Source organism: Pelophylax lessonae (assembly GCF_965119305.1).
Source record: "Pelophylax lessonae genome assembly, chromosome: 1".
Classification (NCBI taxonomy): Eukaryota; Metazoa; Chordata; class Amphibia; order Anura; family Ranidae; genus Pelophylax; species Pelophylax lessonae.
The window spans coordinates 546367336-546394024 of NC_138768.1; the positions used below are offsets into that span (position 1 = coordinate 546367336).

The window sequence follows — 26689 nt, forward strand, 5'->3', positions numbered from 1 at the left end:
CGGTTAAATGTAAGCCTAGGGGAGTGATTCTAACTGTGGGGGGTTGGGCTTATGAAATGATCATAGAGACATGTGATCCTATATAGAAGGATCACAGGAGCTCTGTGAACATTCCAGAGAAAAGAAAGGTCAGCTGTGTTTACAACAGCTGACCCTTCTTCTCTTTCAGCGGGGAACGATCGCGGGTGCCTGGCGGCAATCAGAGCCACCGGCTCCGTGCATTGGAGTCCCAAGCTGCAGGCGCACGACCGACGTACAGCTACGTCGGTTCGTGCAGGAGGGGCTGCCTGCTGCAGTATATCTGCGGCGGGCAGTCCTTAAAGCAGAAGTATACCCATCGATTCGATAGTTTCTAAAAACAGTTAACATTCCCAGCATGCCGGAAATGCTAGCTGTCACATTGGTTGTGCTCTAAACCAAACTGTCAAGCCATCCAATGGGGCTAGTGTCAAAACTGATCATATGTACAGCATTATGGCAGTTGCAGAGAAAACAGAGGCTAAGATGGCTAAAAATGAAAGGAGGGTTTACTTCCACTTTAAGTGGTTAAGGAGCATTAGAGGAACAGCTATGTCCTTGTTTACGTTGGCAGGTAATTCATTATTTTCTGGGTGATTCCTATTTTGCAACACATTCTCATTTAAAAAAAAAAAAAATGCATTCTTTAACTATTATACAGTAAGGAATTTGAATTATAGTTTGACTTGTACACAATTGCCCTGATCATTTGGGTACAAAGAGCTTGAGAAATCAATATGTGTTATGCAAGATCACTGTAAATACCATTTATAACTGTACCTTGCGTATTGACAGCTCTCGAGTAAGCAAGATCATAGATCACTTTCACAGTATATTTAAATTCCCTTTCAATTAGTCTATTCCTTAGAGAAGGTACATATTTCTTCAAAACTAGGAAATACCTGTCATAGCTAAGCAATATCCCTCATCCGAATGGCATGTTCAACACTGCCTCGAAATATACAAATATGATAATAACCCACTTTCTAATTTAATTTTGCTGTCTTAAGTGCTGCCATACAATTACTTTTTATTTATGTATGTTTTTACGTCATAATATATAAGACCACATGAAGAAAATAACATTTGAGAGAGGAAGAGAGAGGGACAGTAAATGTGTGTGTCTATGCATATACAGTACATGCACAAATCCGTCTATCTATCTATCTATCTATCTATCTATCTATCTATCTATCTATCTATCTATCTATCTATCTATCTATCTATGTTTTTATCTATAATTATTTAACCACTTGCCGACCGCCGCAAGTACATATACTGCGGCGGTCAGCCCCTCACAGGCAAAGTGACGTATCGGTACGCCGCCGGAGGCACGCTCCCGCAGGTCAGGGACCCCCGCGCGTGTTCCCGGCGGACCCGATGTCCGCCGGGCACTCGCGATCGTCCGTGACAGCGGGAGAAAGGCAGGTGGCTGATGTAAACAAGCCGCCTGTCATTGTCCCCTGTGTAAGAACAGTGATCATACAGTTCTACTATGTAGGACCGTTGATCACTGTTCCTACACCTCAAGCCACAGCCAATCACAGTAAGAATCATGCCCCTAGGGACGCACACAACCCCTCCCTCTCAAAAAAAAGTTAACCCCTTCACTGCCAGTGTCATTTTACAGTAACAGTGCATATGTATAGCACTGATTACTGTAGTAATGTCACTGGTAACCCCAAAAGTGTCAAAAATGTCAGTCTGTCAAAAATGTCAGTCAGGGGTCCGATCTGTCTGCCGCAATATCGCAGTCCCGCAAAAAAAATCGCAGATCGCCGCCATTACGCGTTTAAAAAAAACAACAAAAATGACAAAAATCTTTCCCTTAGTTAGTAAACGCAATAACTTTTGCGCAAAGCAATCAAAATATGCTTTTTGCAATTTTTTTTACCAAAAATATGTAGCATAAAACAAATTGGCCTAAAATGTTAAAAAATTTTGATTTTTACATTTTTTGGGGGGGAATTTTATATAAAAAAAAAATGTGAAAAATATTGTTATTTTTGCAAAATTGACAATCTTTTTTTGTTTATAGCGCATGATCAAAAAATCTCACAGGTGATCAAATACCACCAAAAGAAAGCTCTGTTTGTGGGAAAAAAAGCACGTCAAATTCGTTTAGGTACAGCGTCGCAGTGCCGAATCGCAAAATAGGGGGTAAAATCTTCTGGGGCTTAAGTGGTTAAAGACACTAATTGTATTAGCCTACCGTATTAGGTTTAACTGCAATCTATCTATCTATCTATCTATCTATCTATCTATCTATCTATCTATCTATCTATCTATCTATCTATCTATCTATCTATCTATCTATCTATCTATCTATCTATCTATCTATCTCAGGGTTCCTCCAGAGGTTGTTAGGGGTTTCTTGAGCAATGAGCAATTTTAGCCTCTCAGAGAAGTTCCCACTGACACAACTGAGCTTTTTAGCTATCTGTAAAGGGGTAATTCTATCCAATGGCCACAAGTGTAAGGAGCATTCTTCCCAATAACCATCACACTAATGTATCATGAGTTGTAGTTCTAGTCATTTTCAACAGGATTTCCCTGAGACCAGAAAGTTATTTCAACGGTTCCTCTGTACTGAACAAGTTGAAAAGGTTGAGAAAGGGAAGGTCTATAGCAGTGGTCCTCAACTCCGGTCCTCGGGGCCCACTAACAGGCCGGATTTTAAGTATTACCTTGGGGAGATGCAGACTAGAATACTGCAATCACTGAGCAGCAAATTAGATCACCTGTGATGTAGTTTAGTTATCTTGAAAACCTGGCCTGTTAGTGGGCCCCCGAGGACCGGAGTTGAGGACCACTGGTCTATAGCACTGATGGCGAACCTTGGCACCCCAGATGTTTTGGATCTACATTTCCCATGATGCTCATGCACTCTGCAGTGTAGTTGAGCATCATGGGAAATTAAGTTCCAAAACATCTGGGGTGCCAAGGTTCGCCATCACTGGTCTATAGTATCTATCTACAGTATATATCTATTGGTCTACCTCAGTGCTTTAAGTGGCCCAAAAGAGGTGCCGGTACTCTATTATAGTCTATACATTTTGTCGCCCCCCCCACCCAACATCAGGGTCCCCACAGAGCACCCCCCTGGCCTGGGCTGGGACTCCGGAGCAGGGGGACTCACTGGTGGTGACTGGTCTGGCTCTGGAGTGAGAAATATTCTTGGGGGGGGGGGCAATTGAGGGCGCAGATGTCCAAAATGAGCGTACTGGTACGCTAAGGCACACGGAGAGGTGGCGGTATGCTCAAGAGCCATATTTGGAAGTGGCGGTACTGAGTACCAGTGCATACCGGCCCACTTTAAGCACTGGTCTACCTATACCATGATTTCAAAGTTGTATGAACCTGATGTGAAAATAATGATCAATATACGCCTGTCTATCTATCTATCTATCTATCTATCTATCTATCTATCTATCTATCTATCTATCTATCTATCTATCTATCTATCTATCTATCTATCTTTATTTAAAATGACACTGTACTACCTTATTAGGTTTTACTGTGACCCAATCTAAGATCTATCAACTTATAGAAATGCTTACTTTCCTCATATAACTTAGTACATTTAACAAAACTAATCAAGGATTACCAAGTTCATTGCTACTTTTTGATCAACCCCGTGCAACATCGCTTCTTAAAATATCTGTGCCTGTTCAGTTTTTAGAGATGGAGCTGATTTGTACTAAACCCACTGAACCCATTTCTGCTGCTGTGATTTCTTCTAGATCTTTCTTAAAAATTGCATGCATCTCATTTTATATTCTGTGTATCATGTAGTCTTACTGCCTGCTGTCAACCATTGTGACATGATGAATAAACATTGTGTTTATTTCACTGTTTTAACAAGCTTTGTATTAACGCAAAATGAAAGATTTCTTCAGAAAAATAGAACAGGCAGACAGCTGACAAACAACACATTTTTTTTGACAAAATACAGTATTTACCATAAACAGGATATTTATTATACAATGCAGCACTCAAAGCATTTTGAGCATTTCTGAAGCATTTTAAAGGGATATATCTAATAAAACTATAACAAGTAACTCTATAAGCATTACCTAAATATCTTGATTCTATCCAGAAATTAATATAAAAGAAGTAATACCTGAAGAGGTAGATATACAAGGCTGTTCCCTTTTCTGTAAGAATTATTATTTGACATTAAACACTCTTTATTATTTCGAGCTAATGTATAGATTAGCCCAGTCTCCATGAAGTACATGTCCAGTCTCTACATCAGCCTTTCTCAACCAGGATTCCATCGAACCTTATGGTTCCTAAAGGTTGTTAGGGGTTCCTTAACCTTCCTAGCGGTATTTACGAGTGTGGCTCGGGGTTAAATTTCAGCACCAAAAGCGGTAACCCCGAGCCACACTCTGGGTACCGCCAGGAAGATGTATCCTGGCGGTGTGCGGCGGCGGATCTTCCTCCCGATGCTCTGTGTGCCCAGGCTTCCGTCTCCTGCGACGTCACGTTCGCAGGGGGGTTGAACCGGCGGCAAATTCAAAAGTAAAACACACCAAACACACTGATACATTGCAAAATTAAATAAATTCACATTAGTTTGCCCCCAGTGCCCTTTCCTGCAGTTTTACTGTACTTTTTATGTGTATATATATATGTATACATGTGTATATATATATATATATATATATATATATATATATATACATACATACATACTTTGACTTATTTATAGTTATTTATTATATTATAATTTATGATTTTGTGTTTCAAATTTTTCATACCCGAGATGTTATAAAGAAGAACGCACAGTAAAAAAAAAAAAAAAGATGTAAATAGTTGGTTTGGGCTGCTCATTCTTAAGAATTACATGCAAAATAATGGTACCGCTTTCAGCACCTAAAATCGGAAAGAATCATACCGCCAGAGAGGTTAAGCAAGATAAGCTCCCACTGATGTCAAAGATGTTTTTAGCTATCTGTAAGGGGGGAATTTTCCCACTGACCACAAATCTAAGAAGCATTCTTTTCACTGACCAAAACACTAATTTACAGTGAACTGTAGAGATAGTAATATTAGATATACTAATTATTAGCAGGAGTTGTGGTTCATAACAAAAATTAGGTTCACCAGAATTGGTTCCTTGATTTCCACTGGGAAATTGACACTTCTGAGTTGATCCTTGAGGTCCTCTGCAGGTCTCATTGGTTCTTTCTGCTGACCTCACATGACTGTAGGAGAAAGCAGTACTGAATTATACTGCTTGAGCATCTACCAACTTTAAAGCATAACTCCACTTTTGTTGAGGAAAAAACATTCCTCTCTGGGTGATCTATGTACAAGGATTTTAAACATTTTTGTTGCAGATTTCTACCATTTGTTATTTTGAAGAAATCCCTGTTTATTCCTTTGTGCCCCTGTGCTGAGTCAGTCTAATGGGAGTGGTTCCATAATTATCAACCAGCTGCAGCAGAATCAGGGCTCTAATGAGGAAAGTTACAGGCTCTGCATCCCTTTAGATGTTATTTCCTATTGGCAGTATCTCACCAAAAATTACATTTGCAGGGGATACCAAAAATCTGACTTGTATCTTAGTGCAGACTTCTGGGAAAACCAGTGAGCCAATCACACAAGCAGGAAATGATGTTTCTTGGGGGCTTTCTGTACACATTCTGTGAACAGAACACCTCCAGGTAGCCATATTGCATTGCATTTTACAGAAAATTATAGCAGCTGCAGATTGTAATGGAAAGGTCATTTTTAATAACATTCAATTACAATATTTCACAATATTGTCACAATTGTATATGCTATATTATTATTTTTTATTTGCTATTATTTTTAGGTGGAGATACACTTTAAGAGTAGCACAAAGTAAATGTGTACATTTTTATTTTCCTATATCTGAACAGCAGTCAGTAGTGGAGACAGGAACACTGAGCTGAATAATCCCCCCCCCTCCCCCATGCTACAGTATTAGGGTGATCTATCTATTGATGTCTGCAGTAGCTAGAGATTTTGAACATAGCAAAGCACATTTTTTTAGATGTAGACCACTAGAAAGCATACATTCTCTTCCTTTAAAGGGCAACTTTACTTTATTTGGAGCCCACAGTGACAGGTATTGAGGCTGCCATTGCTATTTCCTATTCTACAATGAAGGCTGACATACCTACATTTTATTCTTCAAATGCTAGTTTCTTGGCCATCAAAAAGAAGAAAAAACTGTCACTTTTACCGTTTTTGCTTGGTCAATTTGTGTTTCTTACCTAGAACAAGCATACAAATAAGGATCTCTAACTTTTGTTCCAGATCAGTGACTAGCATCTTTAAAAAAAAAAAACATTTGGCCTGTGTATTAACCAGACCATTAGCAACTTCAGACGGGCAATGACAATGGCTGCCCCATTTGTCTCTCAGGAAGTATTTGCTTAAAATTAACAAAAATTTAATACATTAAAATGTACTTAAAAATACAGCTAAAAAACTTGCCCTTTAAATATAGAAGTGTAAATGGGCTTAAGGAATTTTAAACTGAACAAAAGTTCACTTTAATAAATGATAAGTTATTTAAATAAAGTGATCCACTCATGCAATACACAAGTTCATTTAGGGCAGCACTGTATTTTGTGACTTCATTAAAGAAGATCTTTACTGCATCTGAGCACAACAAACCAAAAACACTATTCAATTAATGTTTGATATTCAAAGCAAACGCCCCCATTAATCTATGTCTCTATGTTTAATTCTGTTGAGAAATGAGAAAACATCCCCCTAGCACAGTGTTTTTCAACCAGGGTTCCTCCAGAGGTTGCTAGGGGTTCCTTGAGCAATGGGCAATTTCTGCTTCTCAGATAAGTTCCCCTGACACCATTGATCTTTTTAGCTAACTGGAAGAAGGTTATTCTTCCCAATGTCCACAAGTGTAAGGAGCATTCTTCCCACTGGCCATCACACTAATGTATTATGAGTTGTAGATATAGTCACTTTTAGCAGGGTTTCCCTAAGACCTGAAAATTATTTTAAGGGTTCCTCTGTGTTGAAAAGGTTGAGAAAGGCTGCCCTAGCTCATCAATCTGCTGTTAGCTCAAGCATGCATAAAGAAGAGTGAAGACTCCTGGGATATATGGCATAATTTGCCTAGGCAAGACACCAGGAAGTAATTGAAGAAATGTAAAAAAAAAAAAAGTATAAAACAAGTAAATATGATATACATTCCTATCTATTTACTAATGCTAGCAGCATGAGGATTACAAATAATCATTGTTGATTGGGAGAGTGAAGTTTCACGTTAATGTGATTGTTATAGATAGTGATAACATTATGATATTTACGTAGCTTTTTATACAACCTAAATTAATATACAGTAAAACCTTGGATTGAGAGTAACTTGGTTTGAGAGCACTTTGCAAGACAAGCAAATTTTTTTTTAAATAAATTTTGACTTGATATACAAGCGATGTCTTGATATACAAATAGCGTCATGTCACAACTGGGTATAACAAAGAAGAGAGGAGCCTCTAAAGTGTAGCAATATGGTTACATTTGATGAAGGTTCAATATTTAGCAACTCACATGGTTGATGAATAAAACAGGCACATCTAAGTATGCAGGTATCTGGGGTAAAGCTGTCCACATAGACCATCCTCTGCACAGCCATCTTCATCATCCCTTCCCCGCTGCACTCCACGAGTGATTCAAAGCCTCACTTTCAGATCACTCTACTGCAGGCTATTCTTCCGGTCACGATTGCAGACTGACAGTGGTGAGAGCCGGTGGTTCAGAAGATGGTCTATGTGGACAGCTTTACCCCGGATGCCTGCATACTTAGGTGTGCCTATTTTAATCATCAACCATGTGAGTTGTTAAATGTTGAACCTTCATTAAATGTAACCATATTGCTACACTTAGAGGCGCCTCTCATCTCTCTTATATTCTGTAGCTCTGCTAGATTTTGCTTCTAATCCCCTTGGGAAGGCTGCATATTGTGGATGGACATTTTATGGTTACACAACCTATCACATTGCTATAATCTTTGTATATAGACTGTAAACTGAAGGACTTGTGGAACGAATCATCTGAGTTTCCATTATTTCTTATGGGGAAATTCGCTTTGATATAAGAGTGCTTTGGATTACAAGCATGTTTCCAGAACGAATTATGCCGGCAGTCCAAGGTTTTACTGTACTTGGTAAGGTTTTGTTAGTTCCTGTATAGAATAAGCAGCAAACACTTGTACAATATCCAAATACGTAAGCTACATTTATATGCTGAATGTAAATGAGCATTTTTCAATCTGTCTAAGAAAAGGTATAATTATTGTAGAGATCCAATTTTCTCAGACAGATTGAAAAAATAAATAAATATATATATATATATATATATATATATATATATATATATATATATATATATATATATATATATATAAATATATATATAAATAAATAAATAAATAAATAAAAAAAAAATAAAAAAAATATAGATAGATAGATAGATAGATAGATAGATAGATAGATAGATAGATAGATAGATAGATAGATAGATAGATAGATAGATAGATATTTTTTTTTCAATCTGTCTGGTAAAAGCTATAATTATTGTAGAGATCCAATTTTATTAGTATGTTTATCTCTAGTATAGTGTACCGAGGCTCATTCGATATTTTATTTAACGGATTACAATTTGTTTGTGGAAAATTTCTTTTAGGTAGATTATCTTGGCATAATTGGGATACCACTAGTCTATTCCAATGGTTTATTGTCCAGAGCGTTACTGTCTATTTTGGTTTACAGACAGAAAGCAATCAGTATCCCTCCTTATAACTAACTGAAACTAGTTCCATTCCACTGCACAGAGAGAGGCTGCCAGGCAGCTTTATTGATTACATGGCAAAGCATGCTGGGGGATTATTTAAAACTGCAGCAACACACACAGCTAGAGGCCATATGGATTTTACTGTGCCTTTAATACAAAGCTTGCTCTGTTTTCTTATTTACTCCAAAATCTCCTGCTGCTGCAGTAAGTGATACGATCTGGCAGCAGCAATTGCAGTAAGTAGCCTGCAGAGGGACTTTTCATTCTTTAACTTAGGTTAAGGTTATTTGCTACCCTAAGGCTAAAATCTAAAATGATAATGCAGTCACCACTATACAAAATAAAATGATAACAACAGTGCTTACAGTAATAATATACTGATAGCAACAGCAATAATAATAATATACTTTACATAAAAAGGGAACTAAGTTCATAGAGGAGTTTCTTGGTCATGCAATTCACAGATCTGTGAAATGGTCAATATCCCTTCATTACAGAAATATAAAATAAGGTTTCTTTTATATCTTCATCCAGAGTCCCTGTATATATAGTTATGGGATGTTTAAATGATATACTTTTTAATTGCAGAAGAATGAATAAATGAGTTATAATAATAAAAAAAGTAACATAATAAAACGTATTAATAAAAAACTTAACGTCTTAAAAAAAACTGCTGTGTTAAATGCACATATTATCAATCGCATGTACTATAATGAGATTATAATGCATTTTCCACTGATTACAGATATTGTGTGTAACACTGTCACAATAGCAGATGCAAAACTAAATTCATTTAACTGACAAGTGTTGCTAATTCACTGTACAAGTGCTGTGAAAGGCGTATGTTTTGCAAGGAACAAACACTTTACAGGATTGTGTATGCTGTTACTCTCATGATAGTTGTGGTCTGAAAGACAAGTCAGGTCAGCTTAATGTCAAATGAATGGACCTAATTCGAGCTGATACATGCATCAGCGAAGTTCTGACTAGACTCTCGATTGCAAGGCATTAAACCAATGTCATTTGAGCTTTATCTACTGTAAGTGATGTAAGTCTGACCATAACTAACGCGCAGTCGTTTGTAAGCCTAGTAACAATTTTGGTCTTTTGTCCACTACAGTCCCATTAAAGTTTATGACAAAAAAATTATAACATTTTTTAAGGGATATTCTTATCATATTTATACAAATAAAAGCTAAGTATAGTCACCCAAGACAATGATGATTCGCTGTCACTGGACCAAAGCTAGAGATGACCCAATTAGGAGAATGAGCAATTTGCTAATTATTGATTAACCCAAATATGTGTATGCAGATCTACAGAAGATTGTGCAGTTCAGAAATCCATGCAACTGTGATTCATATGGGTTGATTTACTAAAGCTGGAGGGTGAAAAATCTGCTGCAGCTGTGCATGGTAGCCAATCAGCTTCTAATTTCAGCTTGTTCAATTAGGCCCCTTTCACACAAGCGGAATGTTCATATCCACCTGTCTGTTTTTCAGGTGGATCTGAACCGATGCCCTGCCCCATGCATCCCTATGGAGACATGTCCAATGACATCAGATCCGAACCGATCCGTCAAATCCGGATGGATGGAAACCCTATTTTCTATCTAACTGGCGGACAGACGGTCTGTTCTCATCCGATTCCCCCCTAGAGAAGAATAGGGACCTGACAGCTCTGTCTCCACACACAGCGCGGAGACAGAGCTGCCATCCGCCTGCTCAGCGGGGGATCGGCAGGTCAATCCCCCGCTGAGAAAAACAGAGTCCCCCGACGGACTACCGTGTGTTAAAGGGGCCTTAAGCTTTGACCTGAAAGCTGACTGGTTTCTATGCAGAGCTGCGCCAGATGTTGCACTCTTCAGTTTTAGTAAATCAACCCCATAGATTGCAAGATTCTCTGCTGCTTGTACCACCTTCCCAGTGCAATGCTGCATACACGCATTTTGATCTGTTGTAGATTATTGGGCAGCCCCTTCAAATTATTAGGTTGCCCCACTGCAACACACATTTGATGTACCACAACAAAATAGACACCAAACTAAACAAAATAGACTCAAAAGATGTGAATTACTAAGGCAGTAGAGGATTCAATAGGCTCATAGAAGCTGTGTCCACTTCAATCATTCTATCCTTTGCAAGTACAGATTCATTTCAAAGCCTGTTGGGGAATTTGCTGATTGGTAATTTGCATTTATCGGTTTACTCATGCTCATAGCTATGGTAATAATAGGATATTCTAAAATTATGATTTATTAAATGTTCCTAAAGTTTTAATAGATGTGTGCTACTGCACTTTGGTCAGCTGTTAGTATGGGAGTTGAGAGGAACCATATATTGGGTCTCCTTCTTGGAGAGAACATTCAGTGCACACAGTGATTGACTAACTCTCATACTAATAATGTGACAATACTACTTCTATTATTAATTTACTGCACTGATAGCAAATTTTGCAGCAGCAACTCTGTTCTGTTCTTAAGTTGTTCAGAACCTTGGACCTGGTGGACCTGGGGCAAAGCGTAGGTTCAATTTAAATGACAGCTTTACATTTAACTGATTTAAGGCTACTAGCTCAACCTTTTCTCAGCACCCCTGAGCAGAGAAAAATCCTAAACTATTTGATGCCTTGCCCTCGTTTTCGGATCACAGGTTGATGTGGGTATTAATTAACTGCATAAATGAATATTTTCAATATTTTTTGTGTGTTTTGTGAGATTTATCCTAAACCCGCAATTTCCCTGCTTCCCCAAGAAAATACATGGTACTTCCAGGTATTAGGAGAACATGGGACATGTCCCCTGCCTCTCCACACTGTAGCACTTGGTGATAGAGTGGCCAAGTCAAAAACCATCACATGGTAGGGGAAAAATTAAAACATTAGCAAGTCAAAACACAGGTATCTCAGTGTTGAAGGGCGGGCAGTGGATCAGAGTAACATTCCAGTGTAAGCTATGTTGAGGTTCACTTTAAAGCACATGTGTCAAACATAAGGTCTGCAGCCTGAATCCGGCCCACCAGATTTCTTGTGGCCCTCGTACCTCTCCAAAAGCTGCAGCACCCCCTTGTCTCTGCCCCCCACCTTTCCCACTGCAGCAGAGAGAAGGACAGAACTCCTCCACCAGATCATGGGCTTCTCTGTGCAGCCGCAGCACCCCCTCGTCTCTGCCCCCCCATCTCAGCAGTCAGCAGCAGAGAGGAGGACAGAACTCTCCCTTCAGCTTCTGCACCCCTTTGTGTGGCTGCAGCACCTCCTCCTCTCCGCCTTAGCTGGTCTCGGCATTCAGAAGACTCTGACAGCTAACTCCAGCCCTCTTCTGGTCCTCATCCCAACTCTGCACTTTCTGCTTCCCAGCTTTGCCCCCAGCAGCAGCACAAGGTATAAGGGGGGGTACACTGTGATGTGAGGGAGGATGGGGGCGTCTTGACTTCTGATGTTGGGGGGGGGACTCTTGACATATGATGTAAGGGGCGATGGGGTGCTCTGGACATCTGTTTATAATTATTATGAGAATAATACCATGCCAGTTAAAAAGAAGGGTCGCCCACCACTGGTATCATAATCTATTATTAAATCAGTAATAATCAAATGCAGTGGCATTTAATTAATATGATGAAGATTATATACATCTATAAAGTCTTGTAAATACAACTGACCCACAATGAAATTGAGTTTGGCACCCCTGCTTTAAACAAACAACATCCACTGCAACAATAAATCTCATGTTAAACCAGAACAAACTGTTATGCAAAATTAATATTTCATAAGGAACAACAGCAAATATTTTCCAACATGCCGCAAATAACCAATGTACTGACTTTGTTTTGTTTTCTCCATTCTCCATTTTTTTTTTTTACTCTACCAATATCACTGCTGTGTGGCCAGTTCTGCAATGCAAACTGTAATTTACATGCAGCACAGCAGAAGATCTGGAATAACATTTTTTTCTGTGAGAGATGCTCTGAATCACATTGTATAGATTTGGAATATCCAGAGGAAAATAGGATGTATCGTTACCTTGGCATGAAAAATTATAGAGCTTTAAAACAGATCCAGATACAGCATCACTTCACTGCTGGCCTTTATCTTAATTCCATGCTTGCAGGGGTCGGCTGAACTAAATGTACAGCAATTTCAAGTCCATTTACTGGGACTCTTTGACCCTGCTGTTTACACTTTTAGTCTTTGTGTCATTTAGCGTCATTCCTGATAGTCGGTAGACTTGTCCAAAGGGAGTTACAGTATGAGAAAGTATACAATGGCCAAAGGTCCCATGGAGGCTATTAGATAGCAATAGCTGTTTAAAAGTACAGATGCAATTCATGACTAAGGTTTGCAAATGCAGATGTCTCCTGACAGAATAAAGTGGCAATCACGGTTTTATGTGATTACTTAGCATCACATTCATTATGCTAATATTTCTTACCTAGACAGATACACAGGGTACCATTAGAAGCCAAATTACAGTATGTGTTAGAAAATAATATAGAAAATAGAAGTAATTTTTATGTAATATGTTGTTTGTAATGTGGAGAAAAAAAAATGTGACTTTAAAAAAAAAAAAATAAATCCAATGTAGCCAGTAAACATTAGAGTTCATTGTGATACCTCAAAGTTGCACTTATTCACAGTTCACATTCAATTTAGAATCCAATGGTAACTGTATTTCCTCGATTTGCCAGGTTGAAGATAGGATATTTATTTTATACTGGCTATACTCAGATACAGGCTTACAAACAAGATAAGGACTCTAGGTTTGTTCTTAAAGAGGAAGTAAACCCTAATCTGCAACTTATACCTATAGGTAAGCCTAAGATAAGGCTTACCTATAGGTACTCTAAATATCTCCTAAACATGTACCGTTTAGGAGATATTTAGCTTGTATGCAGCCAGTGACATCACAGACACATGCGCTCTGAAGGAACGACTGCTCGTGCCGTTCCTTCAGAGCCAAGTGCCGTGAAAGTCGGCTCCCGCGCGCATGCGCGGGAGTGACGTCACCACGACTCCAGCCAATCAGATGGCCGAATGCTGCAAAGCAGGAAGAAGAGTCACCGAACATGTCGCCCGTGAGGGAGGTGAGCGAGCTGCACTGCGGGGGCTTCGTTCTAAGGTAAGTATTTCATAATGAGCTAGTATGCGATGCATACTAGCTCATTATGTGTTTGTCTTTCAGGTGTTTGTTTGTTTGTTTTTTTAAATTCTGAGGTTTACAACCTCTTTAAGTGAAATTTGTTTCTAAGTCGGAACAGGTATACTTTTTAGGTGAAGCTCCAGCCAAAAGAATAACTTTTACGTTTTTTGGATAGCATAGGGAAGGATTACCACCCCGGTAACATTTGTTTTGGTGTATGTATTCCTGTTCAGAAGATTTCACCTCACTTTCTGTCCCTATGACAACTGTATTTTGAACATTTTGGGGTGTTGTGGAAACAAGGATTGGTGATAAAGCTTCAGGAGACACATTTTTCCCATGAGAACCCTTCCAGGAGTGAATTTCCCTTCCTAAGGGGAGATTTCTCCTCACTTCCTGTTGTTTCCCTCCATTTGTAAGCAGGAGTCATTTGTAAGTTGGATGTTTGTAATCCGGGGACCGCCTGTATAGCAATGCTGCCTGATTATATAACCCCCTGTCCTAAGTATTTCATCATCAAGTAAAGTGTTTCTGACCGATAACAAAAAACTATAGGGCCTACAACAGTAGGTACAGCTTATGACAGCACACACATACAGATTTGAACGTTCAGTAGATTCTCTTTTAGAAAATTCTAGTTGTTTGTATAATATCAATCAATAGCAATTTAAGTTGCAATTTTAAACTTGTATTTATGAGTACTCCTTCAATTATGCTTACACCGCATTCACACTGAAGCGGCACGACTTCAGGGGCGACCTGTATAGTCGCAAGCAGCTCGACTTCGACGTAACTTGCACGGACTTCATAAAATGAATGCCTATGCAAGTCGCTCCAGGTCGCCCCGAAGTAGTACAGAAACCTTTTTTGTATCGCTCCTATTTTTGTGTCGCTCCTATTAGAACCGGTCCTGTACCACACAATGGACCGCAACGGTCCGCGACTTGTCAGGCTGACTAAATCGCCTGACAAGTCGTATTAGTGTGATTGGACTCTTAAACAGTGGTGCAATGCCGTAAAAATAATAAAAAATCTCTAAAGCTGGATACACACTATACAATTCTCCATAGATTTTTTTTTTCTTTAGATTTACCAAAACCATATAATATGAGGTCAAACCTAAACACTTTCAATTTGTATGCAATCAGGCAGGTCCTTGCACTGCATAGTTAAAGGTAAATCTACAGAAAATCGTACAAAAGTTATATAGTTTGTATCCAGCTATAGGGTCCTTTCACACGGGCTTTCCGCATGGCGGACTCCGCTTTGCTCAGCGAGGGATCGATCTGCCAATCCCCATTGAGCAGGCGGATGACAGATCCGTTTCCGCTTATTTTGCAGAGACAGACCTGTCAGATCCCCACTCTCCTCTATCGGACCGCCTGTCTGTTTTCATCTGAATCCTCCAGACGGAATGGAAAATAGGGTTTCCATCCGTCTGGATTTCACAGACAGGATCAGATCGGATAGCGGCGGGTGTCAGCAGACATGTCACCGCTGACATCTGCTGGGCCATAGGGGTGCATGGAGCATCCCATCAGGTCCGCCTGAAAAACTGACAGGCGGACCTGATCGGAAAGCCCGTGTGAAAGGGGCCTAAGTCTCATGATCGTTGTAGTCTGTTGGATGAGCGGTTTGTATTGTCCTAGCAACCAGACAGTTTCCCCTGTTCATTTTCTTATTTCATTGGAAACACTAAGCAGGAAGCATATAGGTTTCCAATCACAGCACATGCAATGCTTCTAAATATGAGGTTGCCAATGTGACAACAAAAATTAAAACAATCTAAGCTAAAACCCAAGTATGGTGGACGATGCTAAATAATGCTACTGAATTCCAATATTTGTATCATCATACAAACACATGACATCTCTTATAATGAAACCACTTGGTGGGCAAGCATGCTAATGTAAAAATATTTATAGAAAAAAAGTTGTGATAACTTTTTACCCAAATTAAAACCAAAGTTTTACCAGCTGTATAACCAGTGTGTGTAATATAATTATATTAATATAACGCTTACCAGAAGCACCCTAAGGCCCCTTTCACACTTGCGGATCGTTCTGTCAGTTTTTCAGGCAGATCTGAATGAATGCCTCCTGCATCTCTATGGGGCATCGGATGTCAACGGAGACATGTCCACTGACATCCGATCCGTTACGTCAAATCTGGACGGACGGAAACCCTATTTTCCATCCGTCCAGTGGATTGAATAAGAACGGACAGGTGGTCTGTTCTCATCGGATTCCCCCATAGAGAACAGCAGAGACCTGACAGCTCTGTCTCCGCACACAGCGCGGAGACAGAGCTGCCATGCGCCTATCCCCCCGGCGATGGACTCCAAGTGTGAAAGGGGCCTAAGACATAAGAATGTTTGCTATGTATGTTAGATCCAACAACCATGTTTACTTTGAAATACTGTATTTATCTATGGACATTTAAATTTGGTTTTGCCAAACATGCATATTTATGGCTTTGTGGGATAGAGAGAACAAAGCAAGATATCACCCCTGTCCCCAAATTATTTTGTAAAAGAACAACAGTGATTGGTTAAAAAAAAAACAGCACAGCCATTCTCTGTTTTCAAAATCAGTCTTTCACAATGTTTATGGAGGTCTTAATAAACTTGAAGTAATAGCGATAATGGCCAAAATGGCCATGGCCAGACGAAGTAATAATCATCTTGTGTCTTTAGGAGCCAGATATATATTTGACAACTCTAATAAAAGAATTGACATAGCATGCAAAATGCCAACTGCATCCAACTATATTCCCCAAGCTATATATATATATATATATATATATATATATATATATATATATATATATATATATGTGTGTCTATACAGCAAAATAAATGTTTGCATGCTTTTATTATCAGGGTTAATAGTTAACTAAATTCAGATGGATAAATATTTTGTGCCGTACACTATATTTCGGGTGTCCATGATGCATTCCTTCAATAATTATTTAATATGTTGCCTATTGACCTAAAGTTGTACAATAAATAACAATTTTGTTTTAGAATATATATATAAAACATTATTTATGAATGACATGAAGTTGATATACTATATCGTTTTTTGTGGTGCATGTAGGAAACAGACTGCATGTCATAAGCTTTCGTGTGATGACAAACAGCTGTAAGTCTTACACGGCGCAGAAAATGCTGGTGGTAATGCTTTTACTTGTTTGTAAATTATAGCATAGGTTTTCTTTAATTTGATACTTCTTGACATTCCTGCCAGAGTACAATATTACAACCTCGAAAACACAAGGCGGATACATTCATTTATTCCACTCAACCTATTTGCCAGGCTTTCTATTTTACTATTCTTTTGTTCCTTTCTCACCTTCATGTTAAATCATAATAATTTGTTATTCCACTTTTGTGATGCTGAAAAACGTCTATTCCTTCAACACCAGTCTCAGCGTATTTTCTCACCAGCGTCTATGACTGGTAAATGTCCAGTTAAAAGTCTTCTCCAATGGTGATTGAGAAAGTCTTCAGACTTCAAACTGACATAATTGAAAGAAAGCTCTGCTTCATTCTGTTTACAGGGTTCAGGTGTTTTCAGCTATAACACATATGAAATGGAGACTGCTAAAGCACACAATGGAATTAAATGTGTTCTTTCCTCCCCTATATACCTCTCACTGACTACTTTAGCAGTGCTGCCAGCCACTACAGTTATAAGTACAGATCCTTTAATAAACTATGTAATCATATAAACATGCACAGATGTATGAAACAATGTATTATTATTATTATTATTATTATTATTGTAAAAAAATAACAATTTTGTGCTTAGAATATATATAAAAATATTTTTGATTGGCATAAAGTTGGTATACTATATATTTTTTTGTGCAATAATTATGTTATTATTGTGTAATTATTATTTTGATGATGATGATAATAATAATAATAATAATAATAATAATAATACAAAAAAGAATAATAATAATAATAATGACTTGTTTCATACATCTGTGCATAAGTATATGATTACATAGCTGATTATTACTAGGGATGAGCCAAAGGGCCCCCTGTTTGTGTTCACACCAGAACTTCAGAACATTGCAAAAGTTCGGAACCGAATAACGAACCTCATTGAAGTCCCAAACTGGAAAATTCAACAGTGCCCATTTTGAAGGCTTATATGCAAGTAATTGGGCATACAATAGTGATGGGGGGTCCAGGTACTGCCCTGGGGGACATGTATCAATGAGAAAAAAGTTTGTAAAAAAAAAGTCATTTTTAAATGAGCAGTGATTTACTGATGCTTAAAGTAAAAACATAAATATAAGAAATAACAATAAAAATGAAAAATTCATTTCAATATAGTGCCTGGGGGGACCCCTTTAGTCTGCCAGTGCCTGAAATATGAATTATAATGCAGTAAACCTGCCCTGACAAAACTACCTGACACTAAAGTAAAACTGAATGGCCAGGTCACTACACTCACACTGACTGAACTATTACTAGATTCACCCTAAAAGGATATTCTACACCAGTGATGGCGAACCTTGGCACCCCAGATGTTTTGGAACTACATTTCCCATCATGCTCATTCACTCTGCAGTGTAGGTAAGCATCATGGGAAATGTAGTTCCAAAACATCTTAGGTGCGCCAAGGTTTGCCATCACTGTTCTACACTGACAATAAGATCACAATAGCACACTATAGCCCTCTAACTCTCTAGTAGCACTGAACAGATCCCTGTTCTATCTCTCTCCACGCCAATATCACACTACATATGACTGCTATTGAAATAATATTTATTTAATTTATTTATTTATTTCAGGTACTTATATAGCGCTGTCCACTTATGCAGAGTTTTACATATAGGTTGTACATTCACATCAGTCCCTGCCCTCAAGTAGCTTACAATCTAAGGTCCCTAAGGGTCCTTTCACATGGCCGCTCCGTGTGAAAGGTCCGCTGCGGGACTTTTTTTTTTTTTCCACGGATCGGATGACATTTCTGTCATCCGCTCCATGTGCCCGCACATCATCCCATCCGTTTGCGGATGATATGCGGACATAATGTAAGTATATGGCACTGCGGATGTCAGCGGATGACACCACTGACATCTGATTTTCCTTCCTTTCCGTTTTTTACACGGAAGAAAAAATGGGGTTCTGTTCCATTCGTAAAAACGGAACAGAACTGAAAGGAGGAAAATCGGATGTCAGCAGATGGTATTCCGCTGACATCCGCAGTGCCATTCACTTACATTATGTCCGCAAATCATCCGCAAACGGATGGGATGATTTGCGGACACACGGAGCGGCCGTGTGAAAGGACCCTAAATCACATTCTTGCATTCACATAGTAAGGCCAATTTATACAGGATCCAATTAACCTACCAGCATGTCTTTGGAGTATGGGAGGAAACCGGAGTACCTGGAGGAAACCCATGCAGGCACAGGAAGAACAATGAGAACACCAGGAAGGTAGTGTCGTGGTTGGGATTCAAACCAGTGCCCCTTTTACTGCTAAGCGAAAGTGCTAACCACTACACCACTGTGTCACCCCTTTTATAGTGTGGGGTGGGACTAAGAGCAATGAACCATGATTGGATAGAGTCATCATTACTTTCTCCATTCATGGCTCTGACAGTGCTCTGTGCCCTGATTGGGCAAAACTTTCATTGCTTCAGCCAATTAGGGCTTCCAATGCACTGTGCGGCAGCGCAGTGCATTGTGGTCATTCAACGGGCGGCGGTGCAGTGCATTGTGGTCATTCGGCGGGCAGAACAAACGGTCAAATTTCCCGCCCCGATAATTCTGGTGTTCATCCATCGGGCGAACAGCCAATGTTTGGCCCCAACTCATGCTCGGGCCGAACCGTTGGCCCATCCCTAATTATTACTCAAGCTTTTGTTATTATTACTCAAGCTTATCCAAAATATTATCACCAAGTCCCCTCATGCCCAACAAATTGGGCAACAAATTGTGCAGGTCAAGTGATTCAATATTAGCTCCACACTGCATAGCAAAATCACAGTTATTTCAGTGTTTCGAACTTATTGTAGGTAACATTTAAATAACAGTAAAAAAAAAAATGAAGTTTATACTTTTAGGGGGGAAAAAAATGCTTTATGCTATGTGGTATGAAGTGTTAATTGTAATAAAAGCTAATAATCCCATATACAGCATTAGCATAAGAACTAAAAAACAAATCAAGCACAAGTCATAAAAAATACAGGGCCCTAGTGCACAATCTGAACAGAGCCTTTTAATCCAGTGAAGCTCCCCCGTATTTTTTTTTTTAATAAAGATGGCATTGCTTCCTGCTGCATCTGCCTAAAATTATTTTTAAATGCTAAGATATCACAATAGCAGAGAAGAGATGAAATGTAATTTATGTGCATATATACCGTATACTGTATATTACCCACAGCTGGTAAACACTGCCTCCGATGTATCCCTATGAGCTCATGGGCTGTTTTAACTTCTGCAACTGCCCACCCCCCCCCCCCCTGCGAAAACGCAGTTGCTTATTATGCCCTAGATCAAGCCCTTACAGGACATTGATTAAAGTAGACTTGCATTTGCCAACAGACATATTCAAAAATATAATAAAACGTTCCTACCACACTATAAGTAGCATGTAAACAATGAGATTTCGGCAATCAAATATTATCTCCACTGCAGAAATCAGATGTCATCGAATGACAAACTAACAGCAAAGCTATTTCCATAACATAGCCAAGCTTACTTTTGTATGTAAATTATTCCAAACATTAAAGGTTCCAATGTAAACAGCTGCTGAATCATATCTATACATTGAAATAGCACAGTCATGCTATGTCTTGAATATTATTTAACACCATACACAGTTTTATTTATTTTTATATATTTTTTTTTATATTTTTTTTATATAGATGTGCATTGTATTGGCAGGCATCAGGACATATCCAATATCCTAAGCAAGGTGTTGTAAAGCTCATACAACTGCAATTGATTCATATGGCCTTTTGCTGTAGTTGTGCACGTCTATTTCACAGGTCAGTAAAACATAAAAGAAACAACATATGCCACCATATAAAAACTGCATCTACTACATTGCATTGTTCGCTTTTACGTCAGCCCTTAAAGAAGGTCTCGGGAGAGTATTTTAAATCAGCCAGAGCTGGGGATTCCCAACTCATATCCACACTTCAGCACCACACCAGCTGAACAGCTCCATCCAGCTTATTGGCCAAGCTCAGAGCTGCAATTCCATCCAGACAATAACAGCACAGCATTCTAAACCTAGAAACCACAGTTTTTGTCTATATTGTCGTCGGGATTGCTTTAGAGTTAGGCAAACCGTAATCATCACAAGGCAAATAAAAACCTATCTGTTGACTGTCACATTGTATCAGCAAGAATGAAATTGTTACTGGTACAATACAATGGGGGGAAGTTTTTAAACATGCACTATACATTGTATAATACACTATACAAACGTAAACATAAAAGTACAATAAACAAATATAAATTGCTTGTAAAATAGAGTCAGTTCTCAAAGCCACATTTACAAGTTTAGAGATGATAACAGGGTATATGCTTTCCAAAACAAATCAGCTTTAAGACTCCATTCACGCTACCGTGACTTGCCAGGCGACTGGTCAGCCATTGTGTGCTACGGGAACCGTTCTAATAGGAGTGACTCAAGTCGCTCCAACTTAGAAAAAGGTTCCTGTACTACTTCAGGGCGACATCGGAGCGACTTGCATAGACATTCATTATATGAAGTCCGTGCAAGTCGCGGTGCACGTGACTTCCCAGGTCGCCCCCGAAGTCGCGCCGCGTTCGTGTGAACCGGCACTAAAGGCAAAACTTTTTTTTTTTTTTTTTTATTTTGGATAGAGTAAGAAAGGGTTGCAAAGACTTTTTATTTTGCCATCTGTGTCCCATTGGAGAGAATTTTCCTTCACTTCCTGTCCAATAGCCACAACAGGAAGTGAAATTAAATCCCTCTAATACCTGGTAGTTCCCACTGGAAGTTTTTACCCTCTAGTGACTCAAATTTTGTTTTGTTTTTTCTTTCATTTTTAGTGACAATTGTCATCAAGAGGGGGACTCTTCCTAAAGGAGCCAAGGACAGCAATAAAACCTGAAAAGTGTTCCAATCCCTCTCCGCTCTATCTAAAGTTTATATAAAGTTTTGCCTTCTTTAAAACCTTGTTAGAAGTATGCAACCATACCTAAAAAGTGTAAAAAGTGCTAATATCACTAGAAATGTCACCACAGCAAAAGGACCGCAAACATTCTAAGACAAGGCCTTCAGCTTTCTGCTACACCTCTATGGATCTTTCTAGTGAACTTCTCCGATACGTTCTGCTACTGTAGCAAACACTTAGACATCCAACAATACATTTCATTTAGAAAAGCACTATAAACTCAAACAAAGCCCATTTTCAACACCACTAGCTAACAACAGACTAAATCCAAACAGTTCCATTACCTAGCAGGTTTTGATTTACTATGGGTCAACAAATGAATCACTTTGCAAGGGAAGTTGTACTTTGCAAGAGAATTTGACCCAGAGGTGACTTCCATCTTCCAATCATGTGCAAGCAAAATGTTTTTTTTTTTTTTTTTTCCCTGGACATGATTGGGTATCCTTTGCAAAGTGAAACTCCATTGCATTCACGAAGTGCTGTGCTTATTCCCTTGCAAAGTGCAACTTCCCTTGCAAAGCGAACAGCCTACTTAATTTCTGTAAATCAACCCAATGTGAATCCGGGCAGCCCAAACACAGAGGGGGTTGATTTACTGAAGGTAAACAGGCAAGGGAAGTTAAACTTTGCAAGGGAATTTTACCTAGAGGTAAGGCTGTGTTGACTTCCATCTTCCAATCATGTGCAAGCAGAAAATGCTGTTTTTGTATTTTCCTTGAATGTGATTGGGTATTCTTTGCAAAGTGAAATGTCACCGTATTCACTAATCTATGGGAAAATTTCCTTGCAATGTGCAACTTCCCTGGCAAAGCGAACAGCCTACTTCATTTCAATAAATCAACGTATTTGAATCAAACAGCCAAGACACATAGGGGGTTGATTTACTGAAGGCAAATGGGCTGTTCATTTTTAACACCTTCCGAATCCTCACAACTCAAACAAAGCCCATTTTCAAACACCACTAGCTAACGACAGAAGACTTAATCCAGTTTCATTACCTAGCGAGTGTTGATTTACTACAGGTCAATAAACTGTTCACTTGGGCTGCTTTGAGTCACATGGGTTGATTTACTAAAATTATTAGGTTAATAAATGACTAAAAAAAAAAAAAAGTAGGTTGTTTGCTTTGTAAGGGAAGTTGCACTTTTCAAGTGACCCAGAGGTAAGGCTCTGCTGACTTCCATCTTCTAATCACGTGCTAGCAAAAAAAATTTTGTTTCTGTATTTTCCTTGAACGTGATTGGGTATCCTTTGCAAAGTAAAACTTCACTACATTCACTTTGAGCAAATTCCCTTGCAATGTGCAACTTCCCTTGCAAAGCAAACAACCTACTTTGTTTTTTTAGTAATTTAGTAACTTAGTAATTTTAATAAATCAACCCATGTGACTCAAAGTAGCCCAGACACATAGGGGGTTGGTTTACTAAAGATAAATGGGCTGCTCGTTTTTAAAGGGAAGTTCCTGTTTGCAATGGAAATTTTTCCTTAGATTGGTGAATGTAGTGAAATTTAACTTAAGAATACCCAATCACGTTTAAGAAATTTTTTCACAATTGCAGTTTTTGTTGGCACGTGATTGCAGGATGGAAGTTGGCACTGGTTAAATTCCCTTGCAAAAGTGCAACTTCCCTTGCATTTAATTAACCCCTTTGGTCCATATGGAAGTCTGGGGAACCTTTCCTTTGCAAAAGTGCAACTTCCCTTTCCTTTAAAAAATTAACCCCAGTGATCCATGAGGAAGCCTGGGGAGCACTTCCTTGCCTTTTGTAAATCAACCCCAGTGATCCATGTGGAAGTCTGGGGAGAATTCATTTAGCAAAAGTGCAACTTCCCTTGCCTTTAGTAAATGAACCCCAGTGATCCCTGAGGAAGCCTGGGGAGCATTTCCTTGCCTTTTGTAAATCAAACCCAGTGATCCATGTGGAAGTCTGGGGTGCATTCCCTTTGTAAAAGTGCAACTTCCCTTGCCTTTTAGTAAATTAACCCCAGTGATCCCTGTAGACGTCTGGGGAGCATTCCCTTTGTAAAAGTGCAATTTCCCTTACCTTTAGCAAATCAACCCCAGTGATCCATGTGGATGTCTGGGGAGCATTCCCTTTGCAAAAGTGCAACTTCCCTTGCCTTTAGTAAAAGAACCCCAGTGATCCATGTGGAAGCCTGAGGAGCACTCCCTTGACTTTTGTAAATCAACCCCAGTGGTCCATGTAGAAGTCTGGGCTGCCTTCCCTTTGCAAAAGTGCAACTTCCCTTGCCTTTAGTAAAAGAACCCCAGTGATCCATGTGGAAGCCTGAGGATCACTCCCTTGCCTTTAGTAAAAGAACCCCAGTGATCCATGTGGAAGCCTGAGGATCACTCCCTTGCCTTTAGTAAATCAACCCCAGTGGTCCATATGGAAGCCTGGGGAGCACTGCCTTGCCTTTAGTAAATCAACCCCAGTGATCAATGTGGAAGTCTTTGGAGCATTCCATTGCTTTTAGTAAATAAACCCCCAAGGAAGTCTGGGGAGCATTCCCTTTACAAATGTGCAACTTTCCTTGCCTTTAGTAAATCATCCCCAGTGGTCCATCTGGATGTCTGGGGAGCATTCCCTTTGCAAAAGTGCAACTTCCCTTGTCTTTAGTAAATCAACCCCAGGGGTCCATATGGAACCCTGAGGAGCACTCCCTTGCCTTTAGTAAATCAACCCCAGTGGTCCATGTGGAAGTCTGGGGAGCATTCCCTTTGAAAAAGTGCAACTTCCCTTGCCTTTAGTAAATGAACCCCAGTGGTCCATATGGAAGCCTGGGGAGCACTTACTTGCCTTTAGTAAATCAACCCCAGTGGTCCATGTGGAACCCTGAGGAGCACTCCCTTGACTTTTGTAAATCAACCCCAGTGGTCCATGTGGAAGTCTGGGGTGCATTCCCTTTGCAAAGGTGCAACTTCCCTTGCCTTTAGTAAATGAACCCCAGTGGTCCATATGGAAGCCTGGGGAGCACTCCCTTTCCTTTAGTAAATCAACCCCAGTGGTCCAAAGCAGCCCTGGCACCTTGTCTACATCCATGGGCTTCCAAAAGAACTTTTTCCCATACTTTGATAAGGTTGTATCTCCATCACCAACAGATCACAAGCCAAATGTAATAATAATAATAATAATAATAAGGGATTGGACAGGATGCAGCGACTTACCACAACCTTTGCAGAGCACCCTGCCAACATCTTTCTTTAGGTTCCTGCCAGTCTCCAAGGGTGGGTAGGATGCCCTGAAGACCGAGCTGGTGTTGGTGGGATCCATGAAGAAGATGTACCTACTGTCTTCCTTCAGCTTCAGACAGCCGGAGCCGAAATCCCCCTGCACGGTGATCAAAGAGTCCTTGTCCAAGCCCGCCGACTTGACCGGCCAGACCTGATGCACCTTGACCAGGTAGGTGTGGAGAGGGGCAGCAGGCGAGGCCGCTGAGTCTCCGCTGAGGGCGATGGTGGCGATGGTGGTGAGGCTGGCCGCAGAAGCCGCGATCCAAGCGCTCGCCTGTTGGGATGCGGCGCTCACCGCGGGCTCCGTGTAGCCATCCAGCTGTTGCCCTTTGGCTCTTGTCACCAGGTCCCCTTGGTCAGGTAGGTGCTTCCTCTTGCCCTGTTGCACTTTGCCCTCTAGGACCACTCGGGAGCGCTGAGCCAGCTCCTGGACCGAGCCGGCGCCGGGGGACGTATAACACACGGCGGCGGCGGCGGCCGGGGAGACTCCAACCCCGGCACCGGCGGCACCTGCTGCAACGAGCACCACTGCAGCAGCAGGGAGAGGAGGAGCCGGGGAATGAGTAGACGCTGCAGCACCAGAGGCACCAGCGTTACCGGGAGCGCCGCTCACTGCAGCACCTCCCGCACCTCCAGCAGCAGAAGAAGACGACGAGGATGACGAGGAAGCCGTCACCGCGGCAGAAGTCCACAGGAAAAACAGCAGGGCACCGTAACAGCAGCCCCAGCAACAGGAGCAGCCGCCACCTGCTAAGCCGGAGCCGGCGCCCGGTAATAAGCAAGGTGCGAGACCTGCGGCCAGAGACGTGCTAGAGGAAGAAGACGACGTGTATTGCAATCTCATGGTAAGCTCTCTTCGCCTTGCCTTTCAGTTCTTTATTTTGGGGGTGCCCCCCACCCCACCCCCCGTGTTCTTGAGAAGATTAAGGATGCCCTTCTTTTGGGGGGGGTGCTGCTTTAGGTAGGTAGGTAGGTGAGGTTATTTCTTGGCGCAGCAACAAGAGGTTGGTGGGGCGGAGGTTTTGCAGGACCCAGTAGACTAGAGGTGGTGATGATGAGAAATGGGGGGGGGGGGGGGGGGGGTTGGGGAATTAGGTTAGAAAATTTCCAAAAAAAAAAAAATATAGTGGTAAAAAAAAAGAAATATATAGTGGTAAAGAAAAAAATATATAGTGGTAAAAAAAAAAAATGTTGCTTTTCAAGCTTTTGAAAGGAGAGAGGATGCTGTAGCCAAGTCGTGGTGTGTCTGCTTGGAGGAGGAGAGGCAAGCTTCTGGAGCTGAATGGTTTATAGAGAGCAAACCTCCTGTGTGGAGGGAAGGGGAT

The 26689-nt window shown here is 40.2% G+C and overlaps 1 protein-coding gene across 5 annotated transcripts in view; it reads right to left on the reverse strand.

The window, feature by feature from the left end:
* The window catches only part of NRG1 (neuregulin 1), a 933660-nt gene extending 907414 nt beyond the window's left edge, over positions 1–26246 (reverse strand). For all 5 annotated transcript variants that reach the window (XM_082268806.1, XM_082268805.1, XM_082268804.1 and 2 more), the window contains exon 1: positions 25299–26246. In XM_082268806.1, the coding sequence (XP_082124932.1) occupies positions 25299–26208 (910 nt within the window). In that variant the 5' untranslated portion in view covers positions 26209–26246. The remainder of the gene's footprint in view (positions 1–25298) is intronic.
* Positions 26247–26689: the final 443 nt, after the last annotated feature.